Source organism: Lingula anatina, chromosome 7, assembly GCF_051362555.1.
Source record: "Lingula anatina isolate TDL-2025a chromosome 7, LinAna3.0, whole genome shotgun sequence".
NCBI lineage: Eukaryota > Metazoa > Brachiopoda > Lingulata > Lingulida > Lingulidae > Lingula > Lingula anatina.
This window is the reverse complement of record NC_141773.1, coordinates 16,758,251-16,775,381: the sequence shown is the minus strand read 5'-3', so window position 1 is coordinate 16,775,381 and position 17,131 is coordinate 16,758,251. Positions and strand designations below refer to the sequence as shown.

General features: G+C 38.9%; 2 protein-coding genes and 1 long non-coding RNA gene across 3 annotated transcripts; 2 read left to right on the top strand and 1 right to left on the bottom strand.

The window, feature by feature from the left end:
• Positions 1-32: 32 nt before the first annotated feature.
• On the top strand, positions 33-3,409 carry LOC106179740 (bifunctional 3'-5' exonuclease/ATP-dependent helicase WRN). Its single transcript, XM_013563466.3, has 7 exons — positions 33-290; positions 843-970; positions 1,114-1,268; positions 1,685-1,754; positions 2,211-2,352; positions 2,696-2,797; positions 3,020-3,409. The coding sequence occupies exons 1-7, from the start codon at positions 210-212 to the stop codon at positions 3,089-3,091; spliced, it is 750 nt and encodes a 249-aa protein (XP_013418920.2). The 5' UTR covers positions 33-209; the 3' UTR covers positions 3,092-3,409.
• On the bottom strand, positions 3,209-15,921 carry LOC106179725 (VWFA and cache domain-containing protein 1). Its single transcript, XM_013563451.2, has 24 exons — positions 15,791-15,921; positions 15,157-15,330; positions 14,426-14,488; positions 14,065-14,229; positions 13,619-13,827; positions 12,969-13,128; positions 12,443-12,677; positions 12,001-12,126; positions 11,496-11,575; positions 11,057-11,192; positions 10,469-10,742; positions 9,839-9,950; positions 9,382-9,547; positions 8,867-9,003; positions 8,573-8,745; positions 8,105-8,215; positions 7,639-7,758; positions 7,163-7,262; positions 6,760-6,855; positions 6,156-6,302; positions 5,620-5,747; positions 5,135-5,263; positions 4,471-4,598; positions 3,209-4,052 (listed from the first exon to the last, which is right to left on the bottom strand). The coding sequence occupies exons 2-24, from the start codon at positions 15,328-15,330 to the stop codon at positions 3,760-3,762; spliced, it is 3,462 nt and encodes a 1,153-aa protein (XP_013418905.2). The 5' UTR covers positions 15,791-15,921; the 3' UTR covers positions 3,209-3,759.
• LOC147760818 (uncharacterized) lies at positions 15,242-16,590 on the top strand. Its single transcript, XR_015335411.1, has 2 exons — positions 15,242-15,363; positions 15,823-16,590. It is a non-coding gene; the product is annotated as an uncharacterized LOC147760818 (long non-coding RNA).
• Positions 16,591-17,131: the final 541 nt, after the last annotated feature.

The following is a 17,131-nucleotide window of genomic DNA, read 5'->3' as shown; positions in this document are numbered from 1 at the left end:
GGTGTGTTTTTGTGGTATTGTTTTCAAAATAGTACAATCCCGCAGAAAATCTTGCGCGAAGTTTAAAAGGGGAAAGTCCACTGAGTCGCAGTTAAATGGATTTTGTTTTGCGGTCGGGTGACGCGACTGTTGCTGCGGGAACACCTTAAGGGTGATATCAGGGCTTTCTGCAAGGATCAAGGTGACGAAAGCAGAAAGTATAGGCCCCTATGGCCTCCAGCCAAAGCGTACCGCGGAAAAGAAAACTCCCAGCTTGGATGAAACTCAAAACTGAAACTAAATCTGCACAGGTAGCAGGGGTTTTTGATAGAATTCCTTTCTGTAATATACATCTAAAATGACATGCAGCTAGATGAGACTGTAACAGTGTAAATAGAAATGCTAAGCAATGCATGTGCATGAAAATCCACGCTACTTAACAGATTGTTCTATCTATCTTTCCACTACTAGTACTTTTATAGTTTAATAACATATCAAGCTCTACCCCCAGGACCGTCAGTCACTTTTGTAGTATATGTACATACAAGTATGCTTATGTATTACCTCATTTTTGTTTGATATGGCCTATTCACAAGCATGCTTGGCAGTCACCTCTGTAGAATCTGTACTATCCAGAGATATTTTCTGGCAGTCTTCAAAATAATCTTTGTTGACCCTTCCTCCATTTTTGACTGTCTTCTGACAGAAAAAATTAGATGCCCATCAAAGTTAACTTTAAAATTTCTGACTGTCTTCCAGAAGATGGCTTCCATCTACCCCTGCTGCACATACTAGTATGCATATTTATTACCGGATTTTTGTTTGACACATAAAATAAGTTTAACCACAGGCTTTTTTACCAGACAGGATTGTCAAATGCAGTCACCAAGAGCTCCGTTCTTGAGGACTCTTTGCCAGAGCTGAGGTTTACAGGAGGAATAATTTACTCACACAGGAAAGACGACTGCTCTTTGCTCTGCCAGGATATAATGTGAGTTTATTTTAACATATTAGGACTTTTAGCTTTGTTTTCTAATTGTACACAGTGCCAATGCTATAAAGTAGTAGCAGAAGAGTTCTTAACCTGTATTTAATGACAGATTTCAAGTTTGATATCTCTGTATGTTTTCATAGCTGTAGCCTGGAAACGCAACAGCACAATGCTGCAGTGGGGTTTGACATTGAGTGGCCAGTGACATACCAGAGAGGTAGAGAGGACAGGACTGCCCTGGTCCAGATATGTACTCCAGAGAAACGCTGCTACTTGTTCCATGTGTCCTGTATGGGAGGCAGGTGACACACTCTTCATATTGGTGAATGCAGGGGGAGTGGAGGGGGAGGGCAGATGGGGTGAACACTGGCAGATCTAGGACTTTATTTGGGGTTGTTTTACTCAACATTGTTGAACATAATACCACAAATGAAGGGGAGTCAGTCAAGTAAGAGATGCTTTGTTTTATTGAAATGTGAACTTTTACGTGCTACATGTATACTGTTTGTAAAATTTTATATACAAAACAGGCCTTTGACTCCCCCCCCCCCACCCTTTTTCCAAACCTTGAACTGCCACAGCACACATGCACACCCGTGAATCCACTTGTGCAGACACACACACAAGTTGTTAATCAGTTATTTAGAATTAAATAGGAGACTTAACTTTAGTAAGTTATGAGTTCTGTTATGACACTGTTCTCCTTAATTTCAGAGTTACCTAAAGGTTTGAAAGAGCTGTTGTCTCATTCCAAAATAAAGAAGGTTGGTGTTGGGATTGACAGGTAAGAGGAGCAGGGCAGTTCAATCTGACTGGTTTATAGGCAGGCCCATAGCCAGGGGGGTTGGTGTGTGTGTGTGTGGGGGGGGGGTCGAACGAACTGCCCTTTTTTCAAGAAAAGGTCTGCTCTGAGTAAAATTCTATATTGGTACAGAAAGATTTCATGATAAAAGGCCAATTTTTTTTCCAGAAAAAGCACCCCACCCCCACCCACCCCACCCCACCCCACAGCCTTTAAAATTGCTGGCTACGGACCTGATAAGTGTACTTTATTTATAGATGATGCATGTCTATTTAATGGCAACAGGCAGGCACCCTTTACTTGTATACACACACTACAGCTGCAATCTGGTGCATGCATTTGATGTTGTCAAATATTTGGATATTATTTCATCAAAACCAAAACCAGTAATATTTACCACACTGCACTGATTGAAAAAAATTCTATCTTTCACGTCAGTGACCTGTGGAAGTTGGAGCGCGACTTTGATTTTAAAGTGAAAGAAATCATAGATGGCAGCACTATAGATCTGAGTGTGTTGGCTAATCGTGTTGTAAACAGCAGCCAAACTTGGAGCTTGGATGGTCTTACTAGATATCTGGTTTGTAAATGTATACCTAGCTCAGACACAAAACCTTTAAGCCACTTTATATTTTTAAAATGCCAGAAGTGGTTATAATTTAGTAATACCTGCCGTTTTTAGAGAATAATGCCCTAGAATATTCGTTAATTAAAATAAATAACAATTAATATAATTATACATCAAAAAAACAAATTGCATTGAATTTTATACTTATGCTTTATAGTATTTCATATGTGTGCATTTTCACTACATAACGAATTACTTCCCATGCCTATTTTAAAATAATTTAATTGTTGTTCTACTATATTTACTATTAATGTAAAACTTCAACCACAATTTTAGAATTATTATTATTATTAAGTTAAGACAGAAGCTGTGCAAGGACCCCTCAGTGAGGAAGAGCGACTGGAGAAAGTTTCCACTGTCATCAAGACAGCAGATGTATGCAGCTACTGATGCTTATGTGAGTACAAATGGACATTCTGCCCTAGAAAATAGACATAGAAAAGATGCCTTCATTTTCTCCATCCATAATGATTTTAGTAGAAGATCTTTATGAGAAGAGACAATATATTACTTGGAAGTTAGTATTTTTAAGTTTAAATGTTTAAATTTATTGCCAATTGATAAAAGCTCTATGATTTTAATTTCGTTTTTTCATTTGTAATTTTCCCTTTATTTTCAGGCAAGCTTGATACTATATGAAAAACTTCTAGAACAGGAAAATTTTGCACAGCACAGTTCAGAGAAGATATGAAAAGGTTGTAGAGACACTTTGTCTGTTTGTTTTACACCAACCTCACTCAAAAATGTATGGATGGATTTTAATTTAATTTGGTGGTGATCCATTTTTCTCCACCACTGTGAGATTGGGCCAGTGGCTTTGACCTGTTGTGTAGTGAATGTGCTCTCAACTACCACAATATTTAGTGTACAGCCCCTGTTGGAGGTCTGTGTTCTCTGGGTGTAATTGTAGTTTTGTAATGTTTAAGATGTGTTTCAACGATCAGTTTATTCAAACAATTGTAAATGTTTAGTTTTCTCACAAGAATAAATAAAAATCAACATAATTTAATGTTACTTTTAAGTTTCATTTCCCCAATGTTCATATTTGGCTTACTGACAGGTCCAAAATGCACTAGTTTGGAACTGCTTGTATTCCTTCCTATATCACACCACTGGTAGAATTACAAACCATCCATAACAACAGATGTGTCTTAACAAATAGCTAATTATTTTCTAGAAAGCATTATTTTACTTTGAGATGATATTCATATTTGTTTCAAAATAGCCCATATCAGACTCCCTTCTTTTCCAAATGTCTTTCCCGTTTCAAAACTTGAGGAGCAGGAAATGTTTAGTTAGCCTCCCTGTCTTCCAATAAGCGGTGGTCTTACAACTAGCGGCCTTTGTAGCGCGTGACCTCTATGGCGACCTGATCTCGTCCACGGCAGGTAACGACTGGGACTGGTCGCTTGTCGACGGGGATGTCACCCCCGGAGATGTTGGTGACCCACTTCTGGTCCATGCGTACCGCCGCCGTCGCCTGGATTTCATTCTTTGAAAGATAATGTTGCAGGCTGCTGCGAATATCCCCACGGTGGCCATACTGCCGAAGAGACCACCTAGTATGATGCCTATATTGTCCCCGTTTACTCCCTCCTGGTTTGCCTCTTGGTCCTTGCGCCCCGTGCTGATAGTGTCTCCTGGACAGTTGTCTGGAACAAACCAAGAACGGCATGAACATGGTCTCGAGTTGTAGACACGCAGGATGGGGTTTAGTTAAATGTATGTGGGCCTACATGTCAAAAGCGATTATGCCAAACATATGACGCGAATTTATCACCTTTGAAATATTAAAATTGACCAGTTTGTCAAAGTAAAATCGTAACGGCAACTAATGTAACTGGGAAAATGCCTTTCTGAATATAGCATTTTGAAACCATACTTGAGGAGCACGCATGTACGTATGACACCTTGACTCCCGAGACTGTAAATTTCCCAATATACTTATGCCCAGAAATTGTACAATGCTTTTCATACACGCGTTTAGCCAATACGCCCGCAGTATCTAGTACATACCGTAAAACGCGCTTGAAATACGCCCAAAGTAACGTAAAACTACCAGGCACCTACCGTACGGACACGTTTGTCCTATACGCCCGAAGTAGCACACAAACTGTGTGGCACAAAAGGGCGTGGTCAACTGTGAGCCGTCACTGGCCTCCTGACACCAGCTACAGCCAGCCATGGAGTAACACATACTGGAAGCAAATAGCAACAGTTAATAAAAAGGTCACGGGGCCAAAAGCAGAGACGAATTTCCGCGGATTTTTGTAATTTTTTGTGACATACAAGTGGTAATTCAAGATCACGCAAATAGAAGCATGATGACGAGCGCTTCACTTTCATTGATCATAAATAATGATGATACTGTACAGCTATCTGTGTATGTGTTCGCGTGTATTTCCGCTTATGTTACAAGCACACTGTTTTCAAATCAACAAATGGTATGTGCGATCAAACACGGTAATTTGCCTTCTTCACGTTTGCCAAATTTCTCATTTTTACACCGCCTGAGCAGGACTAGAAAAAGTCTTAATTTCTTGATCAAAATGGGCCCCGCGACTTTATTATTTACATTTACCGGTATTTTTATTTCTATCAAAAGAATTTTTTAATTTGCAAGTATGTGTTCGGTAACTGCGTTCGAACGCACAGGTAGATCGGTGAGATCTGCTCGCGTTGGAATAAATTATCTAGCTACGCCCCTGGTAGTAGAGGAAACTTTTTGACTTACTCTTGCGTGGTCATGTTAGCGCACTGTATATCGTAGCACGGCTTGAGCTGCTGGACCCGGCCGAACTCTCCTGAGGACATATCGGTGAGATCGGGGGTTTGTGGGGTGCACGCGTGAGAGGAAGCAGAGCTGAAATTAAACGGATCATTTACGTCAAATCTGTAACGCAAAATGTTTAAGCAAAACATTTCCCACCGTTAACTTTTCCCCCTTCTCCACCGAAGTTCTTAGCGCTTTCAGCGACTAATCTCTCAAAAAGGGAAGCGAATTTTTATCTTACGCTTTTGATATTTTAGAAAGAAAGTCGCAGTGTAATATTAAGCTACTTTCAATAGTAACATTTGACAGCGAAGGCATTTTGATCTCTTTTAAAAAGTCTTGATGTTGTTCACAGATTAAGACTAACAAAAAATTATCAGTGGTGCGTTGAATTAAGGTACACGTAGGCTTACACACCCTGAACGTGTTCAAAATACTGAACTCACTGGCTGATGTTGTACACGTGGTCACAGTAATTGAAGAGAGCGTTCCGATAACATGGACATTCGCACACGTCATCCGGGTGTTCATCACCTCGGAGACAGGAACGGTTTCCAGGGTGACCTATGTAATTCTTATAATGACAAATAATAAGCATATAATGATATATAAATACATATATGATAAATGTAGCCGTGAATTATTTTTGCTTCAATCTGTAGCAACAATTTTACATTAGGCATAACTATATCGTAGCATCTGAGCCAATCCGAGGAAATCGCTCGCGTAACTCTTTGAAATTATTGGTAGAAATGTACTGCTGTGCTGCTACGAAAAATCATTTGAATAATTTGAAGTGCTATTTTTCTGTATAAGACTCTCCCCCCCCCCCCCCCCCCCATATCAATAACTTTTGACGTATTCCGTTACGTTTCAATACATCATACAACACAATTAAAAACAAATTTAAAAGACAACGATGTCCTAATCTTGTCGAACATTATAATGTTTAAGCATTCTACCATTCTTGCCCTGAACTTACATCACAAACACAGTCCTGGGTGTCTGGTATGGGATGTCCCCGGATGACGAAAAACACGTTACTATTGGTGATGGGCCTTAGTTCATAAGATGGGCGCCTGCCCAGGTTATCCACTCCCTCAGGGTAGTCCGAGTCTTGTAAATGTACCTGCAACAAAGGATTTCGTCACAACTTACTGTAGTTGGGTTTTTTAAAGAACGGCTTTTAATTCGTCATTTGAACTCTAACAAAGCTTTCTCTCCAAGTTGTCCGTTATACATTTGCGCTAAAGACCAAAACTATGAAGAGGACTGCCCATTCGACTGCCTTTTTAGCCTGGACAACATTTTTCACTCATTTAGAGACAACCGCTCCTGCCACGATCACTTTTTAAGTATTTAAACATGCGGTGACATACAAGTTGGGTTGACTCTTCTTGGTGCGACAGTTCTTTCTGAAGCGTGTGGTTAAGCAAGGCACGTTATAGGCAGCAATCCCAGTGTCCTCCATCCCACTACCTCGCCCCTCCCCTCCACCGTAAGCCGCAACACGGTCTTACTTTGAAGATTAAAAGGGAAAACGCCTGCTGCTCAATGTAAACGCGCCTTAAAAGTACCATACTTACCCACCAGTAATGGCGTTCTTTAATGGCCTCGAGATCTACGCACGATTCTCTGCGTAGAATTCCTTTTTGTACGAGGTCATATCCCACCGCTGGCTCCTTTTAGATGGGAAAAAGGTTTTATGTTTAGTTTACATAGAATGAACTGTGATAAATCCGTAAATATATTGTAATGAATAGTATTAAAACTATGCAGAAAGGCAGGCAGGAAACGACTAAGTATTCGGACTTGTTACACATTGGTTCCAAAAACGACCATCATTTCGCCAACTTTGGTTGATACCAATTTCTGAAGCCATTTCAAGATACCAGCGCACATATTTCAAAGAATATCTTTAAAAATGAGTATTACAAAAGCAGTAGCATCTAATTTCACCACCGTCAGTTAATACCAGACTGATCGCACCTGGAATAACATATGCATGGTGTCGATTTGCGGCTTATCAGACACGGTGACGAAGTAGGGGTGGAATACCAGGTAACCTGCGCTGTCGATTATGAAACATCTTTAAAAAAAGAAAGCGATTGAATAAGAAGAATGATATTTTGCGAGGTACAAAACTAATAAGTAATGCGGCAAATATCAACAAAATGTAAAATTATTCGACAAAATTGGACTTATGCTATTAAATGAAGGTTGAAGAATAATAACACCAATGCATAGAAAATATCCTAATAGGCTTATATAACAATTAGTTATATTAATTTCAGTTTAATTCAATTTTTCCAGAAGACAGGCCGAGAAAAGTATGAACATTAAAATTAAGTGTTTTACTTTGAATCCGTCGCTGCCGCACGTGCACTGTCTACAGAGATTATACAGGGTGGGTTTAAAAATATTGCTATTACAACATTATTCAAAATGAAGAGGAGCTCTCCCACCTGTAGGTGGCGCTTTTGCAGGGCCCGTACAGCTGCACGATCTGGTCTAGATAGTTCACCGTCATATCGGTTGCCATGACAGCAACAATCTCTCCACTGGAAGAGTTCTTTCCGGCATATCTGAAAAAGATAAATTATCTAGGGATCGAAGAGGCCTCGTCAGTTTGAACATATTCCACCACAACAACGAAATGCCTGTGCATGAAGGAATACTGGTACTTCTTCATATAATATGAATAGTCTAGAATATTCCTGATATTCCTGTAAAAGGAACGTCTTCATTTTAGGAGGTTCTTTGATAACTTTGAAACGAAAACGCCTTTCATGTTACTCGACATTTCAAATCTAGATACGCCCAAGCTTAGGTTATTATGTATTAAAATGAAAGACGATCATTTTTTTTTTTTTTTTTTTTTTACAACTAAATGCAGACCAAATTGAGCAGAGCAAATTGAAAGTGACCTACCTGCTATCATAAATAGCGTGACTAAGCGTAACCACGAAACCTGCTCCCCAAGCGTCTAGATATGGCGCTGTCAACACGTTCTTGTTATTATACGTCGCCGTTCTCTTGAACCTAGTAGTAGTAATAGTACAACTTATTTTGTCCCATGCAAGATCCAGTATTTGACTGGCAAATGATGGAAATGAAATTCTGCTGTAATAATTATACAGTCAGAGTTCCTACATAACATTATTCAAAAGACAATCGTGGCAACAAAATAACACCGAACGCAATATCCGCGATGCTAAAATGCATGGAATTGCCAAGACTCGTATTACAAGATAAAAAAAGAAATGTAAGATGAATTGAGGATTTGTTTCAACTGACAAGTTTTAGTATTTGTTCTCCGACAGTCGGATTATCTATCTGCAGCACTGTATTTTGAGATATGTTGAAACAGCTGTAAAGATCAACGAATACGACACAAACCATTGTCTTTGTGTAACATCAAAATTCTTAGACAGTTGCACTCCTGGAAACACGCGCACAACGCCATCTACAGTTCCTATGTATCTCCACACCACGTAATGTGACAGTAGCTGCTTGTTCTTCCAGATCTGTTCCGCCTGGTATGTGATGGCTACTGAGGATTTCACCGAATCCTAAAAACAGAACATTATAATCGCACATAATTCAAAAGAAAAACCGACAGTGAAGGCATTAACAGTGAATTCAAGGCGAACTTTCTATCTACGTTCTCTTGTCGAGGAGTAGTTAGCCTACCTTTAGGCCGAGATTATCAGTAGTATTTCCCATTAGATAACTTTCATATCCGTGCACGGACTCTAGGGTTTCATTGGTATCCAGGTAGAGATACAACTTCTTGAAAGCACTGGGACCAAACATCACAGTACTGGAGGCTACAATGACAAGATACCAGGGGACATAGCTTGCCATTTTAATTCTTATTACATTAGGTTTTCTTTAAAGTTTATGACATATATATCTACAAATAATATTTTTCTACCATTCCCTTTGAAGAACTTTTTACTTTGTTATACTATACTTAATATCAATTTCCAATGTCAGAACTTCAAATTAGAACTTATGCTATATTTTATCGATAAATATGTCCATTATTCCAAACATAACGCAAACTTCCAAAGCCAAAACTTCAAATTACATTGTACATAATAAAATTTATTTTATATGCTCATTTTATATTTACATGCTCATGAGCGTTCTTAAATGTTCGATTATTTTGTTATCGGAGTAGTGTAATGAGGTCTATTATTTACTCGTGGTTGCCACTCTCGCAAAGTGCCTGCACTGGCTCTCTCCTGGCTTGAGGTCAAGTCTGTGGTACTTAAACATTTCAGGTGTAATAGTGTCCGGCATTTTCAGGGTCACCACTCTGTCACCGTCTCCAAGAACTAGGCACACCGAGAAGTTAGTACCAATGATCTGAAAAATGTCCAATGTTCAGGTGTTCTAGTAGAATATAGTGTTACATAGGGGGTTCTTTTCCCTTTTACTTACTCGCGTATGTTGTATCCAAGATATCACTCAAGTCCAATTTTACAGAAATCACATAAGAGCTTTGGCAAATTGGAATAAGACAGGTTGCTGCATTTTAATAAGTACCATTGTCATTTTCTCCCTCCTTCATCATTACATACGATTAAAAGCGATGATATTCTCCATGTCGCATTAAAAATAATTGGTGAGAGTCATGATATAAAATAGCCTACTCACTGGATGCCAAAAGTAATGGGAATACACGGGCACTGCATGGACACCCTCGCGGAAGTCGTCCCCTCGTGAATTGACCCTTGTCGACACAAATGACTTGCTGCCATGGTTACCTCTGGAAAGTTCATTAGTTTTAGGTCATGTCGACTTAAGAATCTTACTCAATAACATTAATTCATTCGGCACTCTTTTTCAAGTACCACTAAGGGTGATTTCCCAGAGATTTAGATCGATCTAGAGATTAAGATTTAGATCGACCTAACTCCCTGGGGGTTCACGCTAAATTGCAGTCAGCCGAGCGGGCACCATAGTTAATTACCCCCTTACAGCTTTTAGTAGGCGGGACAGACGCTTAAGCCGCCCAAGCTGACAGTAATCTAGTGAGACTCCCCACAGGGATAGATCGATCTAAAAATCTATGGAAATGGGTCTAAGTCCAGTGGGCCAATGTCTAAGTAGTGTGAACGCAATTTTGCATTGTTCCAACACGTATTTTCTTTCGGTGATGCTATACAAGGGGTAGGCCTACGTCATACAGTGATATATTTTACCTGTCAGACGAGAAACAATAACCACGCTTGGTTTATATATTTTCATTTATCTCATATAAAATCAAGATGCATGAACAGTAACCTAGCCATAGATTGCACGACTTCCTTAAATTCTGTTGACTTTTCGAGTTGGTTGATGTTGATGAAGATTTGGTCGGATTCAACATTATAGGGTTTGGGAAGAAGAGGGTGAAAGATAGTTCTTTCAGCACCGTCTATTACAAAGGCATAGCTGACTTCCCCTTCACGAAGAGTGCTGATGTCTGTCAGAAGATCAGAGAGTGTGACGTCAGAGCACGTCACACCTACCAGCGTGTCGGCATAGAACACCGGTAAACAAAGTGACGTCACCAAACCTGAAATTTGATTATAAAAATCTGAAAGTTGTAGCATCCAGAACCTCTAAACAGTTAATTGACTTGTTTTATCTTTTTTGTGACTTTTTCTTCTTTAAAAATATTCAAAATTTGAATTTCGAATAATTTTCCAACAAGCTTCTGATAAAACGTGGGGTTTTCAGGTACACAAATGCATATGCGAGTAACACTGAGCCTTAAACAAAAATATACCTTTTATGTATAAATTGGAAGTTAAATTGTCTGTCATATTGTTAAATTGTCTGTCATTTAGACAAAAACGTCTTTCATATACTCAGAAAATACCGACTCACCAAGGCCCATGCTGTCCAGATACGGCACAGAGAAAATTGGCCGAGGGTTTTGGTGTATTGTGCAGAAGTAATCGTAATAAGAGGACATGGCTGACCGGAGGTGATCAGGGTCAGCGACATACGCAAACCTCCCACGCTGTAAAGGATGTTAAAGTATGATGTTGGCTAGCTGATTAACACTGCAAGGTTTCTACAATATATTACTAGGGGCGTAGTTAGTGAAAATAGATCCTTTTGAAACGTTAGGCCTATGGCATATTGCCCCTGTCTAAATATCTGGCACCCATTTTACCACAAAATTATAATTATCTCCAAAATGCACCAAAACCCAGTGAGGTCTGTCTTTTAATTAACATAGTATGAAACTTGTGGTTCGTTACTTTAACAAACTCTCTTCTTTCTCTCGGCCTTTCTCTCTCGCGCGACAAAGGAGGCCTACCTTTATTGGACCATATGCTGGATTACTTGCTGATTGAATAGCCATGTTATATAGGACGGTTCTTCCCTCGTAACCAAGGGCTGTAAAATATGAATATCAATAATATACATTGTTTTTTTTATTCATTTCAATAAATGACATTTTTGTTACTCGTTTGCATTAAAACTTAAGCCGTCAAGAATCTCAAAATGAAGGGTCTACAAACTATGTCAACAGCATTAAACGACTGGAATTGGATGTTTGGAATTAAATTTACATCCCACTCATCTAAATAAATCCATTTGACATCACTCCTAGTAATAAATGTAAAAGTAGTTCTATGGTAATTTACAGAATATTCTTGGTTTGTAAAATCACGTTCATTCGTGTGGATTATACAGGCATTATTTATTCATGTGATAATCATATTCATGTGAAAAAAAATTAACCTAAAGGGAATAATTTGCTACTAATAAGTTTTAATTTATAAACTATTGGTTTTGGTAATAATTAGTTAAGATCTTACAGCGTCCTATACCAAACGTCAAAATGACCACTTTGTTCCCCAGTAAGGCGTTCTGGTCTCGTATTGTTTGCAACGGGTCTCCACCGGCTGTTAATATACCGTCCGTTAAGAACAATATGCTTGGTTCTGGAGTGAAAATAAACATTAATTTCGAACCCTTAATTTTCTCAATGACAGTGTTACTGTCTGAGTGGTACAATGCAAGTCATTAAGTCTTTGAGTACGACTTGAAATTTTCCACATATGATACTTCATATTGGAATACACTGTCTCATACTGACCTGGTATACTAAAATAATTTTTCATAATGCAGACGTTTTGCATATCTTCGAAATAAGGCATCAAAGGCAAGCAGGGCGGTATTAATTTGGACCCAGTTATTCGAAAAAGATGACTTAAACTTTGTTGAAAAAGAACATAAATTGACAAATGACACACCAACCCTCTGCTGTGGTATTGGAATGTCTCAAGAACTCGAAGGCTTTGGTTAATGCAGCTGCGTAGTTGGTAGCGCCTCCTGCACTCAGGCCATCTATGAACTTTTTCAGGTTCTTCGCGTTCATGGGCGTGGCCCTTGACATTTTGGTTTCGTAGCACGTGTCCACGTTCTCTGTCACTATCTGGTGCTCAGTAAAACGTGGCGTGGTGGCAGAATCAGAGAAGGCAACGATGGCAAACTGTAAAAGGTTATTCACGTAAGGTGGCACACAATGGTTGAGCATTATGTAACTGTACAAGCCATTTAAAAGGATTTTTTGAATAAAATATAATATTTGGGCATTTTAATGGAAATGGGCAGATGGAAAAAGTACAAGACAAAAACTATAATACATGTTCGTATAAAATTTATCAAATTTTATTCTTTCATTCATTTGTTTCGGGGTAGGGGGGCTTCCGAAGGTGAGACCACCCCCCTCCCCCCCCAACACACACTCATGCACACACCAGCCGCTGAATATTTTACCCACACTGTCATTTGGGTTCATGGTGTCCACTGCAGATTTGGCGGCTTCTTTAGCTATCTCTAACAACGTCCTCCCGTTGTGAGTATCCCCCATGGAGCGAGATGTGTCTATAACAATGACCACGGCTTTGGTCTTCTGTGTGGCTGCCTCCGCATACCAGGGTCTGGGGGTCAATGAAGTATATTACAGTAGTCAATGACAATTATTGAGCTATTTCAACAATATAAGTAAGACAGAACTTGAAAAAAATTCAGGCTTCCGTTTCAGCCGCATTTCAAACTAATTGCATCGGCTCACCTTGGCAAACACCACATGTATCTCAGCCAACAGTGTGGTTATGGTTTTTAAACCAAAACAACCCCTTCGTTGTCTTGTCCAACGCAATTTGGATTTTAGTAAGTCGCGCGCATTTACATTTTTTATGGTTAGAAATATATCTACACAGGCGAAATTCGGTCGCCACATCGGGACTGGACCCGTGGCCGCACAGAGTGGAACTACTACGATTTTCGTTATTTCTCCATAAAGTTGAAATAAAGTACCAGTCTGTGCACAGCAAACCTATCCTAAAGAAGGTTAAACGAATCAAGGCCAAACCAAACCTTAGAGGTAATAGTAAGTTTTTTAACAAATCATTTTTAAACATCACTGACCTGTATCTTGGGTCGTAGGACTCGCAGTCGTCCATCATCTGAGAGGGATAGGACATAAACACTCCAGTCTCCATGCCGAAGTACTGCCACTTCAGCGTCGGGTCGGCCGCCAAGTTCTCCTTCATTGTCTGGTGGACCAGCGCCGTTGGAAACTTTAGATTTGGAGGCGAGAGGGCTGCTGTAGACACGCAGCTTTCGTCGGTATTTATCTGAAATATATTTTTAGTTTTGTGAAGAAGAATTCGGAATAAAAAAAGGTCAGTCTTCTTTAAAAAGATAGAAGGATCAATTAAAAAAACTCCTTGTAAACGGATTTATTTCGATTGCATTTAGAATTTTTTCTTAATGCCTCATGCCATTTTCGTCTTATTCCCTCATTCAAAATACTGTGCCAAAGCATTTTTTTTCAAAATTTTGAGAACGATTCTCTAAAAGAAGTTGTTCACCTTAGTCCGAAATCGAAAGTCATAGACTAAGTTGCCAGTAACATTGCAACATTTGTCCATCGTGTTAGTGTCAGTAAAATGTACGTATTCTCTCTCAATGGCGTTCTTCACTCTCAATAGGGCGTTCACAGGTTCGGCAAACTTCTTCTGCAGAGCAGCAGCAAGCTGAAAGAATAAGTTCTAGCACTGTCATCTTTGAATGCTAAGGAACAAAATGAACTGTTTACAGATATATATTATGATAAATATGAAATGCGGTACTCAATCAATCTTTCATTAATGTTTTAAACCACTTTTTAATTCGAATATGCAAAGTCACATGAATAAACAGTGAGTGAGTGACTCACTTATTATGCCTTACCTCCTGAATAGTTCGTGGGCCATCTATAACCCGTTCGTTGTAACCCACTTGGTCAAATGCTGCCTGTCAAGAAAAAGGTATCTTCAATTTATCGAATTCTTCTTTCCTTATAGCCCATTATGATAAACGGGGATTTAAAAATGAAAACGGAAAAAAATTAGTATCTGATTAATCTTTTGGTTTTATTTCACGTTTTATGTCCATCTTTTTTAATGCCATTTTGATAACTTTTTACTTTCATCTCTGGTAAGTTGATGTATGCTTTTCCATTTTTATATATGAAGGGACACTTCATTAGACTTCGATCAAGCCATCAAAGGGTATAAAATTAGCTGGTGTCACTAACCGAGTAGTCCTATTAACCTGCATTTAAACAGTTTGAAGATCTGTTGAATTGCTGTGAACCCCACCCTTGCTTATCAAACTGATTAATAATTCAATCCAGCAGAATATAGCTGAGAGGCAACCCTTCGATTCAAACAGGAGTGAGATTCTACTCTCTCTAGATCTGAAAATTGGGGTGTCATGGGGTGTGGGTATCTCAACACACTTTTAGGGTTTTTATTCTTTTTTTCTTTTTATGTCATCTGAACCTAAACCAGTCGCGTTTTTCTGCCCCCCCCCCCCTAAAAAAAGAAAAATGAAATAAATAAATAAAAATAAAAGAAAGAAAAAAGTGGTTAATATTTAGATAAACAAATAAAATGAATTTTTAAAGGAAAAACTCTTACTTGCATTTCCGACACCCCTAATGCGTTGTGCACTACGTGATCCAATATTTGCCCCATGGAGTGGCCGTCAATTAGCCCGGCTGAGCATTCATACCGATACATTATTACAGCCAGTAACACTAGTGTGATCGCCGGGAAGTTTGTAACGCCATGTTGTCGCTTTTGGAAACCCATCTGGAATAGAAATGCGAAATAGGCGTAATACAGGTATGTTTTTGTTCGTTTAGATTTAATGATGAAAAACTGTGAAAAAATGGTACACTTCGAAATTAATCAAAAATAGATTGGTCAGTTACATAATATCAAGAAAGCAAAGACGTATGGCTAGATATGTTAATGATAGGTATTTAAAACGACTACCGGAACGCTTTGGAGCAAACCATTTTGCTGCGCGTTGCAATGTTTATTTGGAAGGAGTACGAATATTTCGTTCACTACTACCTCTACTACTACTGCTACTACTACTGCTTGTAATAGTAATAATACCAGATAAAAACACTAGCAAGTGCACAGTACACATACAGACAGATTACAGATGACATCTATCAGGTCATAGAACGATACCAATATTCCTGTACAACTTTGATTCTCTCTAGCTAATATGAAGAAATATGTAAAAATATATAAACCCTACCTTTCATAAAAATCTAAAATTTGAATCAGCAGGTTGGTGCCATTGAAAAATGCTTGAAAACAACCAGCACCACGCTTTGACACGTGCAGAGGGTCTACTCAATACCAACATGGTCACTCTAATCGTCAGTAATCTACGAGAACGACTGAATTGTTTGTCCGTCATCCATGAGCAATAAACCTTGACAGCACACGTGAAAAACGTTGAGAGATGTTGTCCAGTTGTGACAGGATTGGTGGTACGTCCTAGGAATGGAAGTCCTGGGTCCCATGTGACAAGCACAGCTGTCAGGTGAGGGTTAGTTGGAGCATTAGGGTTAGTACAGTGTATATGGGACGAACGTCACTTGTGCAAAGTACAATAATGGGGAACGGGCTATGGTTCCTAGCGGACTACCATTCCTGTCACACCTGGTTCCAAATGTCCATTGCCACTTGCGGTCGAAGACCGACACCCTTTGTTCAAGAGTGTAAAGTATACCTAGTTGTACCACTACCAGATATAGGCCTACAGAGAACCATTCCAGCTGCCTTTACACCAGGATGCAAACAGAAGAATAAGGATAAAAACATTTTATAAATCCGTCTGTATATGTGCAAGCATTGTTGTCTAGTTTTAAAAAATAAATTTAGAAAAGGCTGTAATATAAAGATATTTAAGAAAATTAAGACTGATATAAACGGCGGAAAGATGCGGAAAATGGTTTGGCCATTGTTCTATGCCTTTAATTTCTAGGACAGACTTACATATATTGAAACTTGCTGTTTAAAATTTCAATAAAATCAATTTTATTTCCAACATTTTCCTTAGTTAGACTCACTTTCAGAATAGGTCAAAGACTTGACTCTTCTTGTTTTGATTACATTTTTTAATGTTCAATTAATGTTAAAATACTTTCTTATTTTCCTAATGCTTGGAAACTTGGACAATGTTTTGATTTACAGAAAGATTCGCTTGGTATTTTGGTATTGTCATTCCACATGTGTTATCTTAACTAAAAATTGCTTTTAATGTAAAACTTGCAGCAACTTATATAAATATGAATGGATTGCAAATTCGTGTCTGGATGTACATGCTTGGTCATATTTACGCCCTACTAGAACGAGTGGTTTTGATCACGATACGAGGAACTAGAATGCGTAGAGGACACCTACCGCAATCGCAGGGAACAGCTCGCGAGGTCGGACAGTACTGTAGCCAAGGAGAAGTAACCGACTTCAGTTAAGCGTTGCTAATACGTTACATATATATTTCACCCAATCCCCTCCCGCGGTAAACAAAATTTAGAACAAACTGCAAACTTTGCTGAACGTTTCCATGATCTTCACATGGCATTTCAAA